The sequence below is a fragment of the Loxodonta africana genome, chromosome 10, assembly GCF_030014295.1.
Source record: "Loxodonta africana isolate mLoxAfr1 chromosome 10, mLoxAfr1.hap2, whole genome shotgun sequence".
Classification (NCBI taxonomy): domain Eukaryota; kingdom Metazoa; phylum Chordata; class Mammalia; order Proboscidea; family Elephantidae; genus Loxodonta; species Loxodonta africana.
This window is the reverse complement of record NC_087351.1, coordinates 67,317,298-67,334,490: the sequence shown is the minus strand read 5'-3', so window position 1 is coordinate 67,334,490 and position 17,193 is coordinate 67,317,298. Positions and strand designations below refer to the sequence as shown.

General features: G+C 40.2%; 1 protein-coding gene across 3 annotated transcripts in view; it reads left to right on the top strand.

Annotated features, from left to right (window-relative positions):
* The window catches only part of ATG14 (autophagy related 14), a 78,294-nt gene that overhangs the window by 25,477 nt on the left and 35,624 nt on the right, over window positions 1-17,193 (top strand). For 2 of the 3 annotated variants that reach the window (XM_064292511.1, XM_003408663.4), the window contains exons 2-6: window positions 5,344-5,406; window positions 7,175-7,217; window positions 8,387-8,468; window positions 13,415-13,652; window positions 16,061-16,290. In XM_064292511.1, coding sequence (XP_064148581.1) covers window positions 5,344-5,406; window positions 7,175-7,217; window positions 8,387-8,468; window positions 13,415-13,652; window positions 16,061-16,290 — 656 coding nt within the window. Of the gene's footprint in view, window positions 1-5,343; window positions 5,407-6,402; window positions 6,474-7,174; window positions 7,218-8,386; window positions 8,469-13,414; window positions 13,653-16,060; window positions 16,291-17,193 lie in introns of those variants that run through there. The other variant, XM_064292510.1, reaches the window with a different exon arrangement.

The following is a 17,193-nucleotide window of genomic DNA, read 5'->3' as shown; positions in this document are numbered from 1 at the left end:
CTCTGAGGAAAGCGCGTCCCTGTTCCCTAGAGCATGCAGGTGGGTGGATTCTGCAGATGGACCATGGGCACCTAGTGTTTTTGGTTGTAAGGACTGGGAGGTACCAGTTATCCTTGGACTACTGTCGTGGGTGGCTGGGTGACCTGAGTGGAGCTACCAGTCCTTAGGCCCTTGACGTGGGTAGGTGAGGACCCTGTTTAATAGGCAAAGCAATGTCAAACTTGGAACACCCACCTCTGCACCATACAGCTGAAATGGTTGGAGCCTGCCAGCAAGGGCCTATTCTCCTAAAATAGGCCCACACAGGTCCATGCAGAGGGGAAAGGTGCTCAAAGTCCATGGACAGTTTATGCCTGGACAGGAACCACTTCTGTCCTGAGCTCCCCCAGTTAGTGGAGCTGGCAAATGATCTTTTCCCCCATTTACAATTTTTTTCCTTCTCCAAGGCTGGGAGGATGGCTCTAGGTGCTCAACAGTGCCTATCTCAGGCCCAGAGAATTCAGCCGCTGAAGCCCGCTTGCGGGGGCGGGGGTATGGTAAAATATACGCAAGTACTTAGCTTTTGCGGAGAGCACTGTTCTCTTCTGGTTCTGGAGGTGTGAGTAGGCTGTGTGGCTGGCTGCTTCTCCCTGAGGAAACTGCAGCTGAACGCTAGTACCAGCCTGCTGCCACCGCTCTGGGAATGGTGCCTGAGGGCTCCCCACGATTCAGGTTCAGTAACTCCTCTCCACTTCTGAACTGTCTCCGCCCACCCCCCCACCCGGTTTATTTTCTAAGCTTCCCTTTGATGCTCGGGGCTCCTACCTTGTCATAAATATGCTCATTTCACTTTTTTTTTTCGGTCTTTGTTGTAAAGAGGGCTCGCTGAAAGCGTGTCTATTCTACCATCTTGGCTCCGCCTCTAAACCAAAATTCTTAATAAGCAACAGTGGACCTTAGCATAATAAAAGTGTCAGTTATTTTCTGCTCTTAAGCATCTTTACAATTTTTGGTTTTCCTTAATAAGCATGTTAACTTTTACAGGAGAAAAAAGGAAAGCAGAAGCTGTTGTTGCTTGTTTTAATATTGGGAGAGAGGGATCCCCACATAGTGGGTCTCTGTAGAGTTTTGCAAATCACTTAAAATGAACTGAAAGGCTACTTGACCACCTAAACTAAAATGTTATTCAAGTTAGAGGTATTACTATGTCTTTGAAAATAAAAAAAATTTTAAGCGTGAAAAGAAAACTACCATGCCTAAAGGTCTGAAAGCAGTTGTAAGTAGTCTGCACATATTTAACAATGATAGCTTCTTTGGAATATGAAAATAACAACCCAAGGGAACTACTTTGCAGAGAATGATAACTACTTAGATATTCTTATTTATTAGTTTTGTGCTTTTAGAAACAAATCTTGTTTTACATATATATGTTAAGTAAATATTTGTAGAAATATATGTAAATAGATCTGGCTGTTAGAACTGAATTTATGTCTTGTACAGTCTGATCCAAACTTGATTAGGGAGTATCTAATCCTAGTTGTGTGATATATGCTATGAATGATTTAAAAATAAACATGTGACTTCGTTTCTGTCCTTGATTAGTAAATGCTAATATATTGAAGGACTTTGTTCAAACAGATTATTAGAATTGACTATAGATTTGCAGTTACAACTACACTCTGTCTATCTTGTTAATTTTTCTTTCCTATATCCTGATCTGCAGGAATACTTTTTGTGGCTTCTATACCTATGTGGATTAATTTTTTTCTTTTTTCTTGAGTAATCCTTGAAGACTTTAGATTATTTTTTCAAATCAAGTATATTTACTGAATAGAAAGAGGCCTTAGATGTTATGTAGTTAGTATTTAAGAAACAAGTTTGATTTCTTATATTATTTAACGTTATAACATGAAGTCATACAGTATTAACTTTAAGTAGATTGTGTTAAAGATGCACATTGTAATTTGTAACACAACCACTAAAAAAAAGGAATCAAAGGGAAATACAAAAAACTTTCAGTTAACCTAAAAGAAGGCAGGAAAGAAGGAAAGGAACCAAAAACAGATATGAGAAATAGAAAACATATAGCAAAATAGTAGACTTAATTCTAATCATATCAAAAGTTCCATTAAGTGTAAGTGAACTAGTGAACTAAACATTTAATTAAACTGCAGACATGGCCAGAATAAAAAGAAAAATGCCATGAAGTCAATTCTTACCCATAGAGAGACCCAGTGTGTGTCACAGTAGAACTGTGTGCCATAGGAATTTCAGTAGCTGATTTTTCAGAAGTAAATTGCCAGGCCTTTCTTCCAAAGTTCCTCTGGATGGACACAAACCTTTTGGTGAGGAAGCAAATGTGTTAACCATTTGTACTACCCAGCAACTTCTATCTATAAGAAAAATACTTTTAAGTATAAAGACACAAATATGTCAAAAGTAAAAGGATGGAAAGAAGGTATACCACATAAATGCTTATCGTTAGAAAACAAGTGACTTTATTAATAATGACAAAATAGACTTCAAAACAAGTCTATTACTAGAGATGAAAGACATTTTGTAATGATAAAAGGCTAATACATCAGTTATAAATGTGCAGGTGCCTTATAACAGAGCTTCAAAACTAAAGGATAGAGTAGATAATTCCACAATCATAGGTGGAGATTTTAACAGCTCTGTCTCAGTAACTGGTAGAGTTATACAAAATTCAGCAAGGCTCTAGAATAACTCTATCCAATAGAAATAGAATGCAAGCCACATATGCAAATTTAAATTTTCTAGTAGCCATATTTAAAAAAGTAAAAGAAATAGGTGAATTTAATTTTTCCTGGTTTTATGTAATTGCTTTTTTGTGTGTGGGTGGTAAATATATATAACAACAATTTGCTGGTTTTAAAATTTTTATTGTACTTTAGATGAAGTTTTACAGATCAAGCTAGTTTCTCATCAGACAGTACATACATCGTTGTATAATATTGGTTAACAACCCCACGACATGTCAACACTCTCCCTTCTCAATTTTGGGCTCCCTATTTTATTGCCAGCTTTCCTGTTCTCTCCTGACTTCCAGTCCCTGCCCCAGGGCTGGTGTGCCCCTTTAGTCTTGTTTTGTTCCATGGGCCTGTTCAGTCTTTGGCTGAAGGGTGAACCTCAGGAGTGACCTCATTACTGAGCTGAAAGGGTGTCCGGGAGCCATACTCTCAGGGTTTCTTCAGTCTCTGTAAGGCCAGCAAGTCTGGTCTTTCTTTTTGAGTTAGAATTTCATTCTACATTTTTCTCCAGCTCTGTTTGGGACTGTCTGTCGTGATCCTTGTCAGAGCAGTCAGTGGTGGTAGCCGGGCACCATCTAGTTGTACTGGACTCAGTCTGGTGGAGGCTGTGGTAGATATGGTAAATTTGCCATTTTTAAGTGTACAATTCAGTACCATTAATTTCATTCACCATATTGTGCTACCATCACTACTGTCCACTTTCAGATGTTTTTCTTGAGGTAGAATTTACTCCGTGGCAACAGGTTTGGTTGGTTATTTATTTTTTTTAATGGTAAATTTCATTTTAATGATATTTAATCTCTCATATCCAAAAATATCATCATTTAAACATGTAATTAATATTTAAAATATTAAGATATTTTACATTCCTTTTTTTACGTACTAAGTCTTCAAAATCCAGGGTGTGTTTTACACTTACAGCACCTCTCAATTTAGACAAGCCACATTTTAGGTGCTTAGTAGCCACATGTAGCTAGTGGCTGCCATATTGAACAGCAGAGATCCGGAAGATACTGCCAGCCACCTTCAACTGATTGACATTTATAGAACACTATACTCAACAAGTGGAAAATATACGTTTGTTCAAGTGAGCGTGGAACTTTAACCAAAGCAAACCATATGCAAGGCCATAAATCAGTCTCAAAAGAATTGAAACATCACAATATGTTTTATGACCATGTCAGAATTAAATTAGAAATCAATAACAAGTTAACTAAAAAGCCCATATTTCTGGAAATTAAACAGTGTACAACTAAATAAGTTATAGGTCAATGAAGGGATCACGTGAAAAATTAGAAATTCCAAACTAAATGATAATGAAAATATAGTGTATCAAAATTTATAGCATGTACCTAAAGGCAATGCTTAGAGGGAAATTTATAACTTTATGTCGTTATATTAAGGAACCCTGTTAGCACAGTGGTTAAGAACTTAGCTGCTAACCAAAAGGTCGAACCCATCATCAGCTCCATGGGAGAAAGATGTGGGAGTCTGCTTCCTTAAAGATTTACAGTCTTGGAAACCTTATAGGGCAGTTCCGCACTGTCCTACTATGAGTCAGAATCAACTCAACAACAACAGATTTGAGTTTTTTATTTTTATGGTTGTATTAAAAAGGAATAGAGGCTTAGAATTGATAACCTAACTTTCCACCTTAAATTTCAAAAAGAAGGGCAAACTAACCCCAAAATAAGACAGCAGGAAGAAAATGATAAGAGCAGAAAAGGTCTCTGGGTGGCACACAGGATTTGTGTTCAACTACTAGTTGAAAGCAGCCCTGATGGTGCAGTGGTTAAGAGCTCAGCTGCTAACCAAAAGGTTGGTAGTTCGAATCTACCAGCTGCTCCTTGGAAACCCTATTGGGCAGTTCTAGTGTGTCCTATAGAGTCGTTATGAGTCAGAATCAACTCGACGGCAATGGTTTTTTTTTTTTTCTAATTGAAAGGTTGGTGATTCAAACCCACCCCACCCAGGAGTGCCTCAAAAGAAGGGCTTGTTGATCTGCTTCCATAAAGATTATAGCCAAGAAAACCCCGTGGAGCCCAGTTCTTCTCTGTAATAATGGGATCACCATAAGTCAGAATAGACTAGACGGCAACAGATTTAAAACTGACAAACAGAAAATTAACATTGCAATGCAATATGCCTTCTTTTTGATAACTTTTACTAAATAACTTGTTAGCCTGTAATTAGCAATAAAATTAGTGAGGAAAAAAAATTTTAAGGAACTAATTTATAGGTCAGAGCAGAATTAAGTTTAGTAGTTAAAATGATTTTTATAATGGATACGTCAAGTTCCTTGAATTAACATTCACTTAAAGTTTTCTCATGTGCCTGCTTTGGAAAATAATTTAACCTGGGGATAAATATCTATAGACATGTTATGAAAACATTTTGAAGTTGAGAATTTGAACTTAGCCTTAAAATGATAAATAGCTGTGTGTATCCCATTGTACCCAGGTATTCACTTTCAGGACAGTAGCATTTCAGATGAATCTGCGGAAATAATCGGCTCTCAGGAATTTGCATAATCTCATTGAACTGAAAAAAATGAACATTTAAATAAACATTGATTTTTTCCCCCCCCTCGTAGGTTTAGTGACAAGAAGGAAAGATTAAGCCTACTTAAGAGCAAGCAAGAAGAATTTCAAAAAGAGTGAGTTTTTTTTGTGTTTTACTTTTTATTTTGTGGGGATTATCTCTTCACCATTTGGTGTAATTCAGTGCTGTGGTATGCAGATAAATGAATTGCTAATTTATTGAGCATAGGGTAAAATCTCTTAAAGTGTGGGTGAGCCGGGAAGGAGCAGTGCACCTGGGAGAGATCCTCAAGTTTCTAGAAAATATCGGGATCGTACATGGTGCTTGGTACACAATAGGCACTCAGTGAATGCTTGAATGGATAAGTCAAACCCATCGCCCTGATGCTGATATATGACAAATGGGTCCAGGAAAGTGGGCATGATTAGACTTAAATTAGTGGCGGTGACTCCTTTAGGACATTACTGCTTCCATTTACCTTTCTTTCTCCTGTGTCAGTGTTTTCCAAGTGTGGTCTGCAGATCATCTATGTCAGAATTAATTAACTGGAATAATAATGGGGTCATTTGGGATCACCAAGAGTCAGAATGAACCCAGCAGCAACTATCAACAACAGTGGTTAAAAATGCAGATTCTGGAAACCCTATCCTCAGATAGTCTGATTCAGTAGACTTGAAGTGAAGCCTGGGAATCTTAGTTTTTAAAAACAAGCACCCCTCTAAGATAATCATTAAACCTTAAACCAAAAATATCCCCTGAGGCCTTCTTGAAACCAAACAGTAGTTTAGCTTAATTAGTAAAGAATGTCTGCCCTGAGCACTGTGCTCTTTTAAGGCCTGTCTATATGGGATCAAACTGACAACAGCGACTCCAAAGATTAGATAGGAAACTCAGGGGGCAGTGGGTTTACGTTAATGGGGGAGGAATGATTCGGAAGTGAGGGGGAGGATGGTTGCGCAACTTGATTGTACTCAGTGTCCCTGAATTGTACATGTAGAAACTTTTGAATTGGTGTGTATTCTACTATATATATTCTCAACAACAAAAACATTAATTAATTAATTAATTAAAAAAATAAAAAGGCATCCCTGATGAACCTCTCACCCCTTAGGTTTGAGAATTGCTGTCCTGTAGAACCTTCTGCCCCAAACTGATGCAGCGCTCGTCTCCAGACACACCCAGGTGTTTGTCTTTGTTCACAGTTTCTCTCCCCGAGTGCTTTTCCTCTTCTCTGCAAATCCTGCCCATCTCTGGTGGCTCTTCAGGGGTTGTCTCCAGTGAAGTGCTCCCACACCGTGCCACCATGGAGTTTTCACCCTCTCTGCTGTCTGTGCTAACACATGTGCCACGGGTCCCGCAAAGTGTGATTTGAGCTTCGCAAGAGAGTCTGCAGTAGTCAGATAAACACATTCTCAGCGGATTACGTTCTAAAACATCCTGCATTAGAGAAATCCACTTGAATTTATTTAACTCAGAAATGTCTCTACTATTTGATCACAGAAACTTTGTTTTTTCCCATAAACGCTTCATTCCATGCAACAGATTTTCATATATGCTGATTTATGCCATTTGTTTGGCACCTAATCATAGAATTTTGGATCATGAGTTGTCTTGTGACTGTCATTAATAATGACTGATGGAAATTATTGATTATGAATGCAGACGAAGGCTCTGAGTGTTGTGGAAGTTCACTGTGGACATTTGTAGAAAGGAACCGGCCAGTGTTGGGAATGCAAAAGGAAGGAGGTAAAAAAAACTGCAGAGAACAGGGAATTTGGAAAGTGTTCTGAGTGCTAATTCCCACCTTGGTATTTCTAACACTTTCTACGAATTGATTACAAAATCATTTTTAAGAGCTTATTTTCTTTTCTCTCTCCTTACAGAGTATTAAAGGCTATGGAAGGAAAACGGATAACAGATCAGCTGGTGAGTAGTAAGCGATATTTCAATTAGCAGCCTTTGTAGTTGTGGCCCCACCACTTCCCGTCAGCTCGTTGTGCTGTGGTGGCTTGCGTGTTGCTGTGATGCTGAATGAGAAGGACTCAGGCCAGCAATCGCTTTTTCTTTTTTCACTTCTCTGATGTTTAATTTTTTTTCCTGCAACAAGAAGCATTACTTACAATTTTTTAAAGTGAAAAAGTCTCATTGCTGGTCTATCAGTTCTTCTGAATCTGTTTTTCAGTATCTTTCTGACTCCACTGGAGAGTTTATAGAGTTTTGCCCACTGTAACATCCCTGTAATCTATTCTGTATCTTGTACCATCACACTGTTTAGACAAGTGTAGAACATTGTCAACATCCGAACATAAGTTTTGAACTTGTAATTATCCACATTTATGGAGATGTTGGAGGCATCGTAGAATAAATCAGGCTAGGTCCCGTTTTTGCTGCCCCTTTATTCGCTTTGGGGAAAGCTCTGCGTAGATCCTGGTGACGTGAAGAGGCAATTTCACGTTCCAGAGAATTTCTGAGGCTTTTCAGGAAGTCTTACTTGAGCTACGTACTTTTTTTAAAAACTGTTTTTATTATAGTTTTTATTACTTTTCAAGTAATATTTGCCTACTATGTAAGAGAAATAATATAACGATGGTAGCAGTCCCCTGAGCAGCCAGCACTAACGGCTTAGAGCGGCACTTCGGTAGAACTTGGTACAGTGGTGCAGACGTTCTCTGCGTGTGCTGTCCAGTGTGGTGTCCGTAGCCCCACGTGACTTGGAACCCTCGGCATGTGGCTAGTGTGAGTAGAGAACTGAGTTTTTAGTTTTATGTAACTTTAATTGGCTAGTAGCTAATATAGGACAGAGCAGGCTTAGGGAATATCTTTCAGCAGTCTTCTCTGTGCTCATTGACACGTATGCAGGAACTATGTGAATTTCTCTTGCTCTCTTAATTTCCTAGCAACTTCTGCAATGAACTAGAATAACATTGAGTTTTCTTTTTCTTAATCTGCTGTAGCACTTAAAGCTATGACAGATAGATTGGTCTTCATTATGTTTTCGGAGATGTACCTGAAAATAAGTAGTGATCCAGGGTAAACAGAGCGTGTTAATTATCAGGTTACAACCTTTGTGATGTTTGTTGTACACTTTGTTCCAGAGATGGAAAATAATGTCCTGCAAGATGAGGATTGAACAGCTGAAGCAGACAATATGTAAAGGAAATGAAGAAATGAAGAAAAGTAAGTAATCTCCACTCCATCCAGGCCTAAGAAAAGAAGCCCTGGTAGTGCAGATAGTTAAATGCTCGGCTGCTAACCGAAAGGCTGCAGTTTGAACCCCCCAGTGACTGCCTGGGAGAAAGCCCTGACGACGTGCTTCCGTAGAGATTACAGCCAAGACAAGCCGATGGGGCAGTGCTCTGTCACATGGGGCCGATTTGAGCTGAAATAGACTCAACAGCACACAACAACAATGAGCCCTAATAAAGGGCTCCTGTGAAATTTCAGAGGATTAATAAGCTAGAGATGCAGGGAGAGAGTGAAGGAGAGAGGAGGAACGAGGAGAGACAAGAACAGCTTGGAATACTTTACTTGCTGCTTGCCTTCTTTTCTTCGTAATTATTTGCATGAGGAATTTTTTTTTTTAATAAATACTATCCCTTAATTTAAAAAGTTAAGGAATCTATGTGTTTCCATTTGCCTTAGTTTACACATGCAAAAAACTTAACACCCATTTGTTTTAATCAGCTCACGTCAGAAGCACGGAATATTGGCCTTTTCTCCCTTAGTGAGTGTCCTACATTTTTTTAACCTGTATTCATTTTACATTATATATACACTTCATACTTTATCATAGGTAGTTGTCAGACTTTAAGGCTTGGTCCTCTTAATAATCCTATGTCCTTAGAAATACTCCATGTGTTTCTGAGGATCAGTGTTTAGAGTTTTGAATGGGTCACCTGCATACATTGTGTGTCCCTTTCCTGTTTACCTACTGCTTTCAGGAGCATGTGTTTATAGGAGGATGTGGCGGTGTGAAAGTTTCCTTTGAAAATGTTTGTCCTAATAAAGGCTGTGCAAAGTTTCACAGGATTAATAAGCTGGGGGGAAGGGGTTGGGTGAGGTGGGCAGTATAGTGAACAGGTGCTCAGAACTACAGACAACGGATTACCTACTGAGTTTTACATGGTTTCGGTAGCAGCGTGACAGCTTGACATCCAGCGCTGGTCCACTCTCTTTCCCATCCGCCCGTGATGTTCAGACCAGAGGTTTGCCACCAGGCATCAGTAAACCTCCTGAAATTGCTGAATTTACTGAGCTTGCACATTTTTCTCATGAGCAAGTTTAAAGGTTTGATCACCTTCTTTTAAGAAGTTTCTAATGCCCAAAATCAAAAACAACTGCAGAAAATAAAAAACGTGGATCTAAACCTGAGGACCCTATAACGGTGGTTTTCGCCCCTAGCAAAGCATCAGAGTCGCCTGATGGCCTTTTTAAAGTCTAGAGAGAATCCTGGATCCACTTTGGACTTAGGAAATTAAAATGTCATGGACGAGGACTACAATCAGTGCTTCTCAAACTATCTGTAGTGAAGGACCGGTTTTCCCCCCCCTTTTTAATTTCCAATCTGTCATAAACTGATACTTTTGTAAAATACGATAAAAATTAATTATTAGAAGAATGATCCAACACTTGGATGTCAGTGCAGTGTCAAATTGCTGTTAAGTTTCTCAACACTTATTTTGTATTTCTTCTGTTGTTGCAAGCTGTGGGCCCAGATCCATAGGCCACACTTTGAGTAGCACCGGTCTAGGTGGTTCTGATGGCCTGCAAGGGCTGGGAACCACTGTTCTTTACAGATAGCCTAGTTCCCACCTTCTAGACCAAGAGTCACAAAATTTTGCAAACAATTTTAAGGGAGTTGGTGGGTTCCGTAAGTGATGCATGGCCCCAAGCCCACGAATTAAGAGCTTCCTACCCAAGTCTGTCTTGATTTTTTTTTTTTTAATAAATATTTTACTTTTTTAAAAAATTTATTTGTTGTGCCTTAGGTGAAAGTTTACAAAGCAAGTCAGTCTTTCATACAAAAAGTTATACACACCTTCCTGTGTACTCCCAGCTGCTCTCCCCTTAATGAGACAGCACATTCCTCCTCTCCACCCTGTATTCACCATGTCCGTTCAGCGAGCTCCTGTCCCCTTCTTCCTTCTCATCTCGCCGCCAGACAGGAGTCGCCCACGTAGTCTCATGTGTCTACTTGAGCCACGAAGTTCACTCCTCACCAGCATCATTGACTATCTTATAGTCCAGGCCAATCCCTGTCTGCAGAATTGGTTTTAGGAATGGTTCCAGTCTTGGGCTATCAAAGGGTCTGGGGACCATGTTGATTTTTTTTTTCCTTCATTTGGAAACATCATGTACATTCAGAGAAGGGTACAAATTAGAAGTTGTTGCACCTGATGAATTATTCCTCCAGAATCTTTTAAGATTTCATAATATAGGTATGTATGGTACAGTATAATACAGATACATTATACAGCATAGGTAGGTTTGGAAATCCTGGTGGCATAGTGGTTAAATGCTGTGGCTGCCAACCAAGAGGCTGGCAGTTTGAATCTACCAGGTGCTCCTTGGGAACCCTATGAGGGAGTTGTACTCTGTCCTGTCAGGTCGCTATGAGTCGGAATCAACTTGACGGCAACAGGTTTGGTTTTTTTAGGTAGGGCAGTTAGTTTCAGAGTTGATTCGATCCATGCTGCAGTCAGAGTTACTAGTGATTTTCAGGACACAGGAGTAGATTACAGCAATAGCATCTGAATGTTTTTGCATTTAGGGGGGTGGGATGCATGGAGAGAAAAAGGTAAACTCTGAGTGCTGAGTCTGCACTAGGTGCTGAGTGGGTATCTGTGATGATTTCCTGCCACCCGTACAACATGAGGGCTCATAGTATTAAATTTGAAATTGTCCTAAAAAAATTTGACTGCCAAATAACTCAAGACATAGCTAGACACAGGCACAGATTACGCAATAAGCAAGGTATACACCAGCTTAGTTGTGCTTACCTACTAATCTGTAGTGCACAATTTCACCTGTTTTTTGAAATAGTGAGGATGTGGTGAAACCCATGTGAAATTGTGCACTACGGATTAGTAAGGAAACACCATTAAGCCTGCGTACCTTGCTTACTAGTTAATATGTTTACTGGCTAATTTGCTTACTCGTTTATCTAGCCTAGATAGATTCATTTGAGTACTTACAGAGAACTCAGTAAAGATCATGAAAATGAATGAGCTTGCTGGAAAGTGTGTGATGGAACCATGTAACTTAACCTTTAGGACAGTCACAATGAGCAGGGATGATAAAAGGATGCATCTAAAGAGAAAACTGTAACAAATCTTTTGCCCACAACTAAACACCTAGGTTCGGTGGTCCTCAGTAAAAGGGTGGCTTCAGTCCACAGGCGTTTTATTAGATGCCTGTTATATTCTAGGCAGAAGACAAAGTTTTGGTTGGGCCTGATAAAAAGAACCAAGGATATGTGCTGTAGGAGGGGTAAAGACATTGCCATATAGTTCCAAGGAGCAAGAAGTCTGGGAAGCATTTATGGAGGGGATCATGGCTGAATAAGTAAAATTTGGACATTGGGAAATTAGGGGCAAATAGAAAGCATTCTTGGAGAGATGTTGATTTGAAAAACTATATAAGGATGACTGTTTAGGGAATGTTGACTGGTCCAGCATCTATCCATCCATCTAGAGTTTATTTAAGTATTTCTACTTTGTAAAAAAGGATTTGAAGCATCTAGTAATAGAGTAAGGCTAGCGTGAAGGGTGTGCAGAAGGGAACTGTAGAATATATATCAGTTTGGGGGTCGTCTTGAGGCTAAGAAGTTTGGTTTGTGTTTGATGAGCAATGGATAACCGCTAAGCATTTGAGCCGTAGCTTATGAAGACTGGGCCAGCAGAGGAAGGCATGGAGGCTTGGAATGGAGCCAAGCTGGAAACAGGTAGGGTCTTCGTGAACGTTAACTAGGATTGTGATAGTGGGAATGAAAAGTCTAAGTATAAAGAAGTGTAGACCTGCTGATGGAATTGACCATCAAAGAGTTGATTTAGAAGGGACAGTTCAAAAATAATGATGACGTAGAGAAGCCTAAAATGACAGGAGGAGGTTTCCTGGAAGAATAATGAGCTTGGTTTCTAAGTAGTTCCTAGGAGCCCTGGTGATTTAGTGGGTAAGTGCTTGGCTGCTAACCGAAAGGTTGGTGGTTTAAGCCAAGCAGCTGCTCTGTGGGAGGAAGCTGTGGCAGTCTACTTCCATGAAGATGACAGCATTGGAAACCCCATGGGGCAGGTCTGCTCTGGGTCGCCGTGAGTTAGAATCAAGTCCATGGCAGCAGGTTTGGTTTGGTTTTTTTGTTTGTTTTTTAAGTGGTTCCTAGGTGTCTGTCGAGGTTTTACAACTTGGTTTTGCTATCCTAGCTAAGTTTTGTTACAACCCAACAACCCCAGCAGATCTTAGGTTCCAGAACCTGAGGAACTTCCACAGAAAGGACACACATCTGACAGGACACATGTAGGTCTCCTTCCTGGTTGTGTGGCCAGGCTTTTGTTCACTTGCAGTGCTTAACGTGCTGAGTGTGTAATAAGTGCTCACCCGATAAGTGCTCCCACCTGCTGGCTGCTGCTGCGCTTGACTAACTTTTCAGAGCCCTTGGTCTCTTGTTGCTCATCCTTTTTTGGTGCATGACCACATGCCGTGAGATTATCCCGGGGCTTCTGATTGTAACCCAAGACACACCTAAGAGGTTTCTAGGGAAATCAGACAGCCAGTGAGTTTTTCAACCTTGAGTTAGATACCTGCCCTGCCTACCATGACTTTCTTTGCGGCTTACAGTAAGAAAGTCAGGTACTTCTATGCTTAACTGAAACTCAGCGGTCACTGAGTGACTCCTTTTATCAGCGATGATTACTGAGTGAGATCCAGAGTCTTTGTGGAGGTGGTTCCCTTGGCTTTATGTATAATCACTTGAGCTAAACTCTGAACATTTCTACTTAATGAACTAGTGATCTAGTTTTATTGAGGTTTTGCTTTCCATTTAGACTGTAGGAGAGGCACGTATGCTTGTGGGATGGGGTTCTCCAGTACCCAAGAACCACTTGTTCAGTGTGATTTATGTATTTTAGATTCTGAAGGCCTTCTCAAAACCAAGGAAAAGAACCAGAAGCTTTACAGCCGAGCACAACGGCATCAAGAGAAAAAAGAGAAGATTCAGAGGCACAATCGCAAACTTGGTGACCTGGTAGAGAAAAAAACCATTGACTTAAGAAGTCATTATGAGCGTCTGGCAAATCTCCGGCGAGCTCATATATTAGAGCTCACCTCTGTCATTTTTCCAATCGAGGAAGTAAAGACGGGTGTGAGGTACAGTAAGCAAACCTTTCCATTCAGAATAGATCAAGTTCCAAGTGGTGTTTTCACATGTGCCAGCATCTCGTTTATTGAGCTTCATTCTGGAGTTGTTTTCCTGGTAATGAAACTGAAGTCTTATCTGCTTCAGCAAACAGTACACGCTGCACGAAATTGGGGCGCAGCTGCGGTGAAGGGCGGGGGCTCTCAGAGGCGTGGGGTGAGGCTCAGGCTTGTGTACTCTTACTCAGTTTCCAGTAAGGGGCTGACACACACTCCTGGAAAAGCGGGATAACCCAAAACTTGGTGTTAAGACAGCCAGAGGTTGGCGGGGAGAGCTGGCCACAAAAGAGACATGTCAAATTAAATTCTGGTGGGTCAGAGGTTTAAATGTTACAGCACATTACAGTAGACAAAGCGTGAGGCAGAGTTCCAGATGAAAGATATTAAGGAGACTAACAGCTAAATGCAATCTGTGATACTGGATTGAATCTTGGACCCCACAAAGGACATTTGCGGGACAATTGGAGAAATTCGAATGAGGTCTGTAGATGAGTTAATCGTATTGTAGCAGTGTCAGTTACCTGATTTTGATCATTGTATGTTCCTGAATCAATAATTTGGGAAAGTTGGGTGAAGTGTATACAGGAAAACTTTGTATTGTTCTTATGATTTTTTTTTTTTTGTAAAGCTGAAATTATTTTTAAAAATGGAAATTAAAAAGGAAACGAATATGTATAACAAACATACTAGGAAAAAAAAAACACAGAAAAACGTTGTCCTCCATACCTTGATAATTTAATCTTAATCTCATGCCATATGTACTTTTTTGTTTTTAAATGCAAGTGGTTTTGAAGTTATTCCTAAAATAAGATTTGTTTGTTTGCATTTCTCTAAACTTCCGTGAATGGGAGGAAGGAGACATAGAGGTACAGCTGCTTGGTAGAATTGGCCATAATAGCCCTGTTTTCTGGCTTTTTGGTGACAGCCAGTAGGAATAATCTCTCACGTATGTTGTGGCAGAAGGGAAAAGTGTGAGGACCATTGGCCAAGAGGACAGAATCTAAACCTAGCGCAGCACAGAAGGCCCTTCCAGTCTGCCTGCTTTTCTAGCACTGTCTCCTGGCACTTCCCTTGTGCGTCCTGTACACCAACTGCATAGACATCTCTGTTCCCCAGGCACGCTGTGCAACTCCCCCTCCATGCATCTGTGCCTGCTCTCACATCTTGTGGTGAATTCCTCTTCCACCCTTTAGGCCGGTAGTTCTCACAGTATGGTCCCTGGACCTCTGCAGGTGCCCAACACCCTCTTGGGGTATGTGCAGTCAAAACGATTTTTATAATAATTATATCGTTAGGTGTCATGGAGTCGATTCCAACTCATAGCGACCTCATGTGACAGAGTGGAACTACCCTATAGGTTTTTCTTGGCTGTAATCTTTGGGGAAGCAGATTGCCAAGTCTTTCTCCCCTGGAGTGGAACCAGTGGGTGGGTTCAAACCGCCAAGCTCTTGGTTAACAGCTGAGTGCTTAACTGTTTGCACCACCAGGGCTCCTAATTTTTCCACGTTCACTGTGTTGACATTTGCACCGGTGGCTCCAAAGCCCTGGTGTGGGTAAGACCTCTGACTGGCCTTGACACAGATCACGGCAGTGGCACCCAGCTGCAGTGTGGTCACTGTGCCTTCACCACCACACACTTGCAGTTTAAAAAAAAAAAAGTTTCAGTTAAAATTGTTTTTGATAAAACAGTAAAAATTATTAATTTTCTTAAATCTTAATCCTTGAGTACACATCTTTTTAATGTTCTGTGCAATGAAATGGGAAGTATGCATGAAGCACTTGAGCTGCAGACTGAGGTACTGTCGCTGGCTTATGGAAAAGTACTTGAGTGACTGGTTTGCAAGCTGAAGTAGCTGCTTTTTTCATGGAACACTATTTTTACTTGAAAGAATAACTGGCTGACTTGAGTAGAGATTTGCAAAAATGTAAAACAATGCTGTTTTTTCACTCATTTTTTTGTTTGGGAAAATATCAATTTTTTCATAAAAATTTGCTGTGTTAACATATAATAGATTTTTTTGAATGACGTAATAAATATTTAATTTTCTCAGGTTTAACTTTTAATATAGCATACATCACATATAAGCAAAAGCTCTTTGGTCCTCAAAAAATTAAGTATACAGAGGGGTCATGAGACCAAATAGTTTGAGAATCTAATTGGTTTGGGCACTAACTCAGAGTGTGCCATCTTTCTCACCCTTTTGTGTTCTTCTGTGCCATCCTCATCTCTGATAGCAATTATCTACATTCCAGTTAAGTTCCTGTGCTCATATGTAACTTTCAGTGGGTATCTGGCAAGTACATTGCATGCCCATTAAAACCCAGGCTCCTGAAATCCCTGTGTGTATTCTGATTTCTAGAGATCCTGCGGATGTGTCTTCAGAGAGTGACAGTGCCATGACCTCCAGCACCGTGAGCAAGCTTGCCGAAGCCCGCAGGACAACTTACCTCTCAGGGAGATGGGTCTGTGATGATCACAATGGAGACACCAGCATTAGCATTACAGGGCCTTGGATTAGCCTCCCTAACAATGGGGACTACTCTGCCTATTACAGTTGGGTAGAAGAGAAGAAAACAACACAGGGGCCTGGTGAGAAGCACAGTGCTCTTTGAAAACATATGTAATTTATATATATAAATTGAGGTAAAATTCACATAGGATAAAATTAATCATCAGTGGCACTTAGTACATTCACAGTGTTATGCAACCATCACCCCTCCAGTTCCTGAACATTTTCGCCACCAAAGGAAACCCTGTTCCCACAAAGCAGCCACCCCCCCTTCACCCCACTCACCATCACCTGGTGACCACCCATCTACTTTCTGTCTCTCTGGATTTACCTATCCTGGAAATTTAATATAAACGGAATCATACAATGTGTGGTCTTTTGTGGCCAGCTTCTTTCACTTGTCATGGCTTCAAGGTTCATCCATGTTCATCCGTAGCATATAGTAGAACTTGATTCCTTTTTATGGCTGAATAATATTCCATTATATGGCTGTATCACATTTTATTTATCCATTCATTAGTTGGTAGACTAAAAACATGTTTTTTTTTCCAAATTTTGTTTATTTTGTTGTTGAGAATATACGCAGCAAAGTGTACACCAATTCAACAATTTCTATGTGTACAGTTTAGTGACATTGATTACATTCTTTGAGTTGTGTAACTGTTCTCACTCTCCTTTTCTGAGTTGTTCTTCCCTCGTTAACGTAAACTCACTGCCCCCTAAGGTTCCTGTCTCAACTTTCAAGTTGCTGTTGTCAGTTTGACCTCATGTAGATAGTTTTTAAAAGAGCATAATGCTCAGGGCAGGCCTTTTTTACTAGTTAAGCTAAACTACTTTTCGGTTTTAAGATGAATTTAGGAGAAGGTTTAAAAGATTTTCTCAGGGCATTAGTTTTAGGGGTTCATCTACCTTGCATGGCTCTAGAAATGTAGAGTCCCTGAGAATCTGAAATTCTGTTCTGCATTTTCCCCCTTAGATTGAGA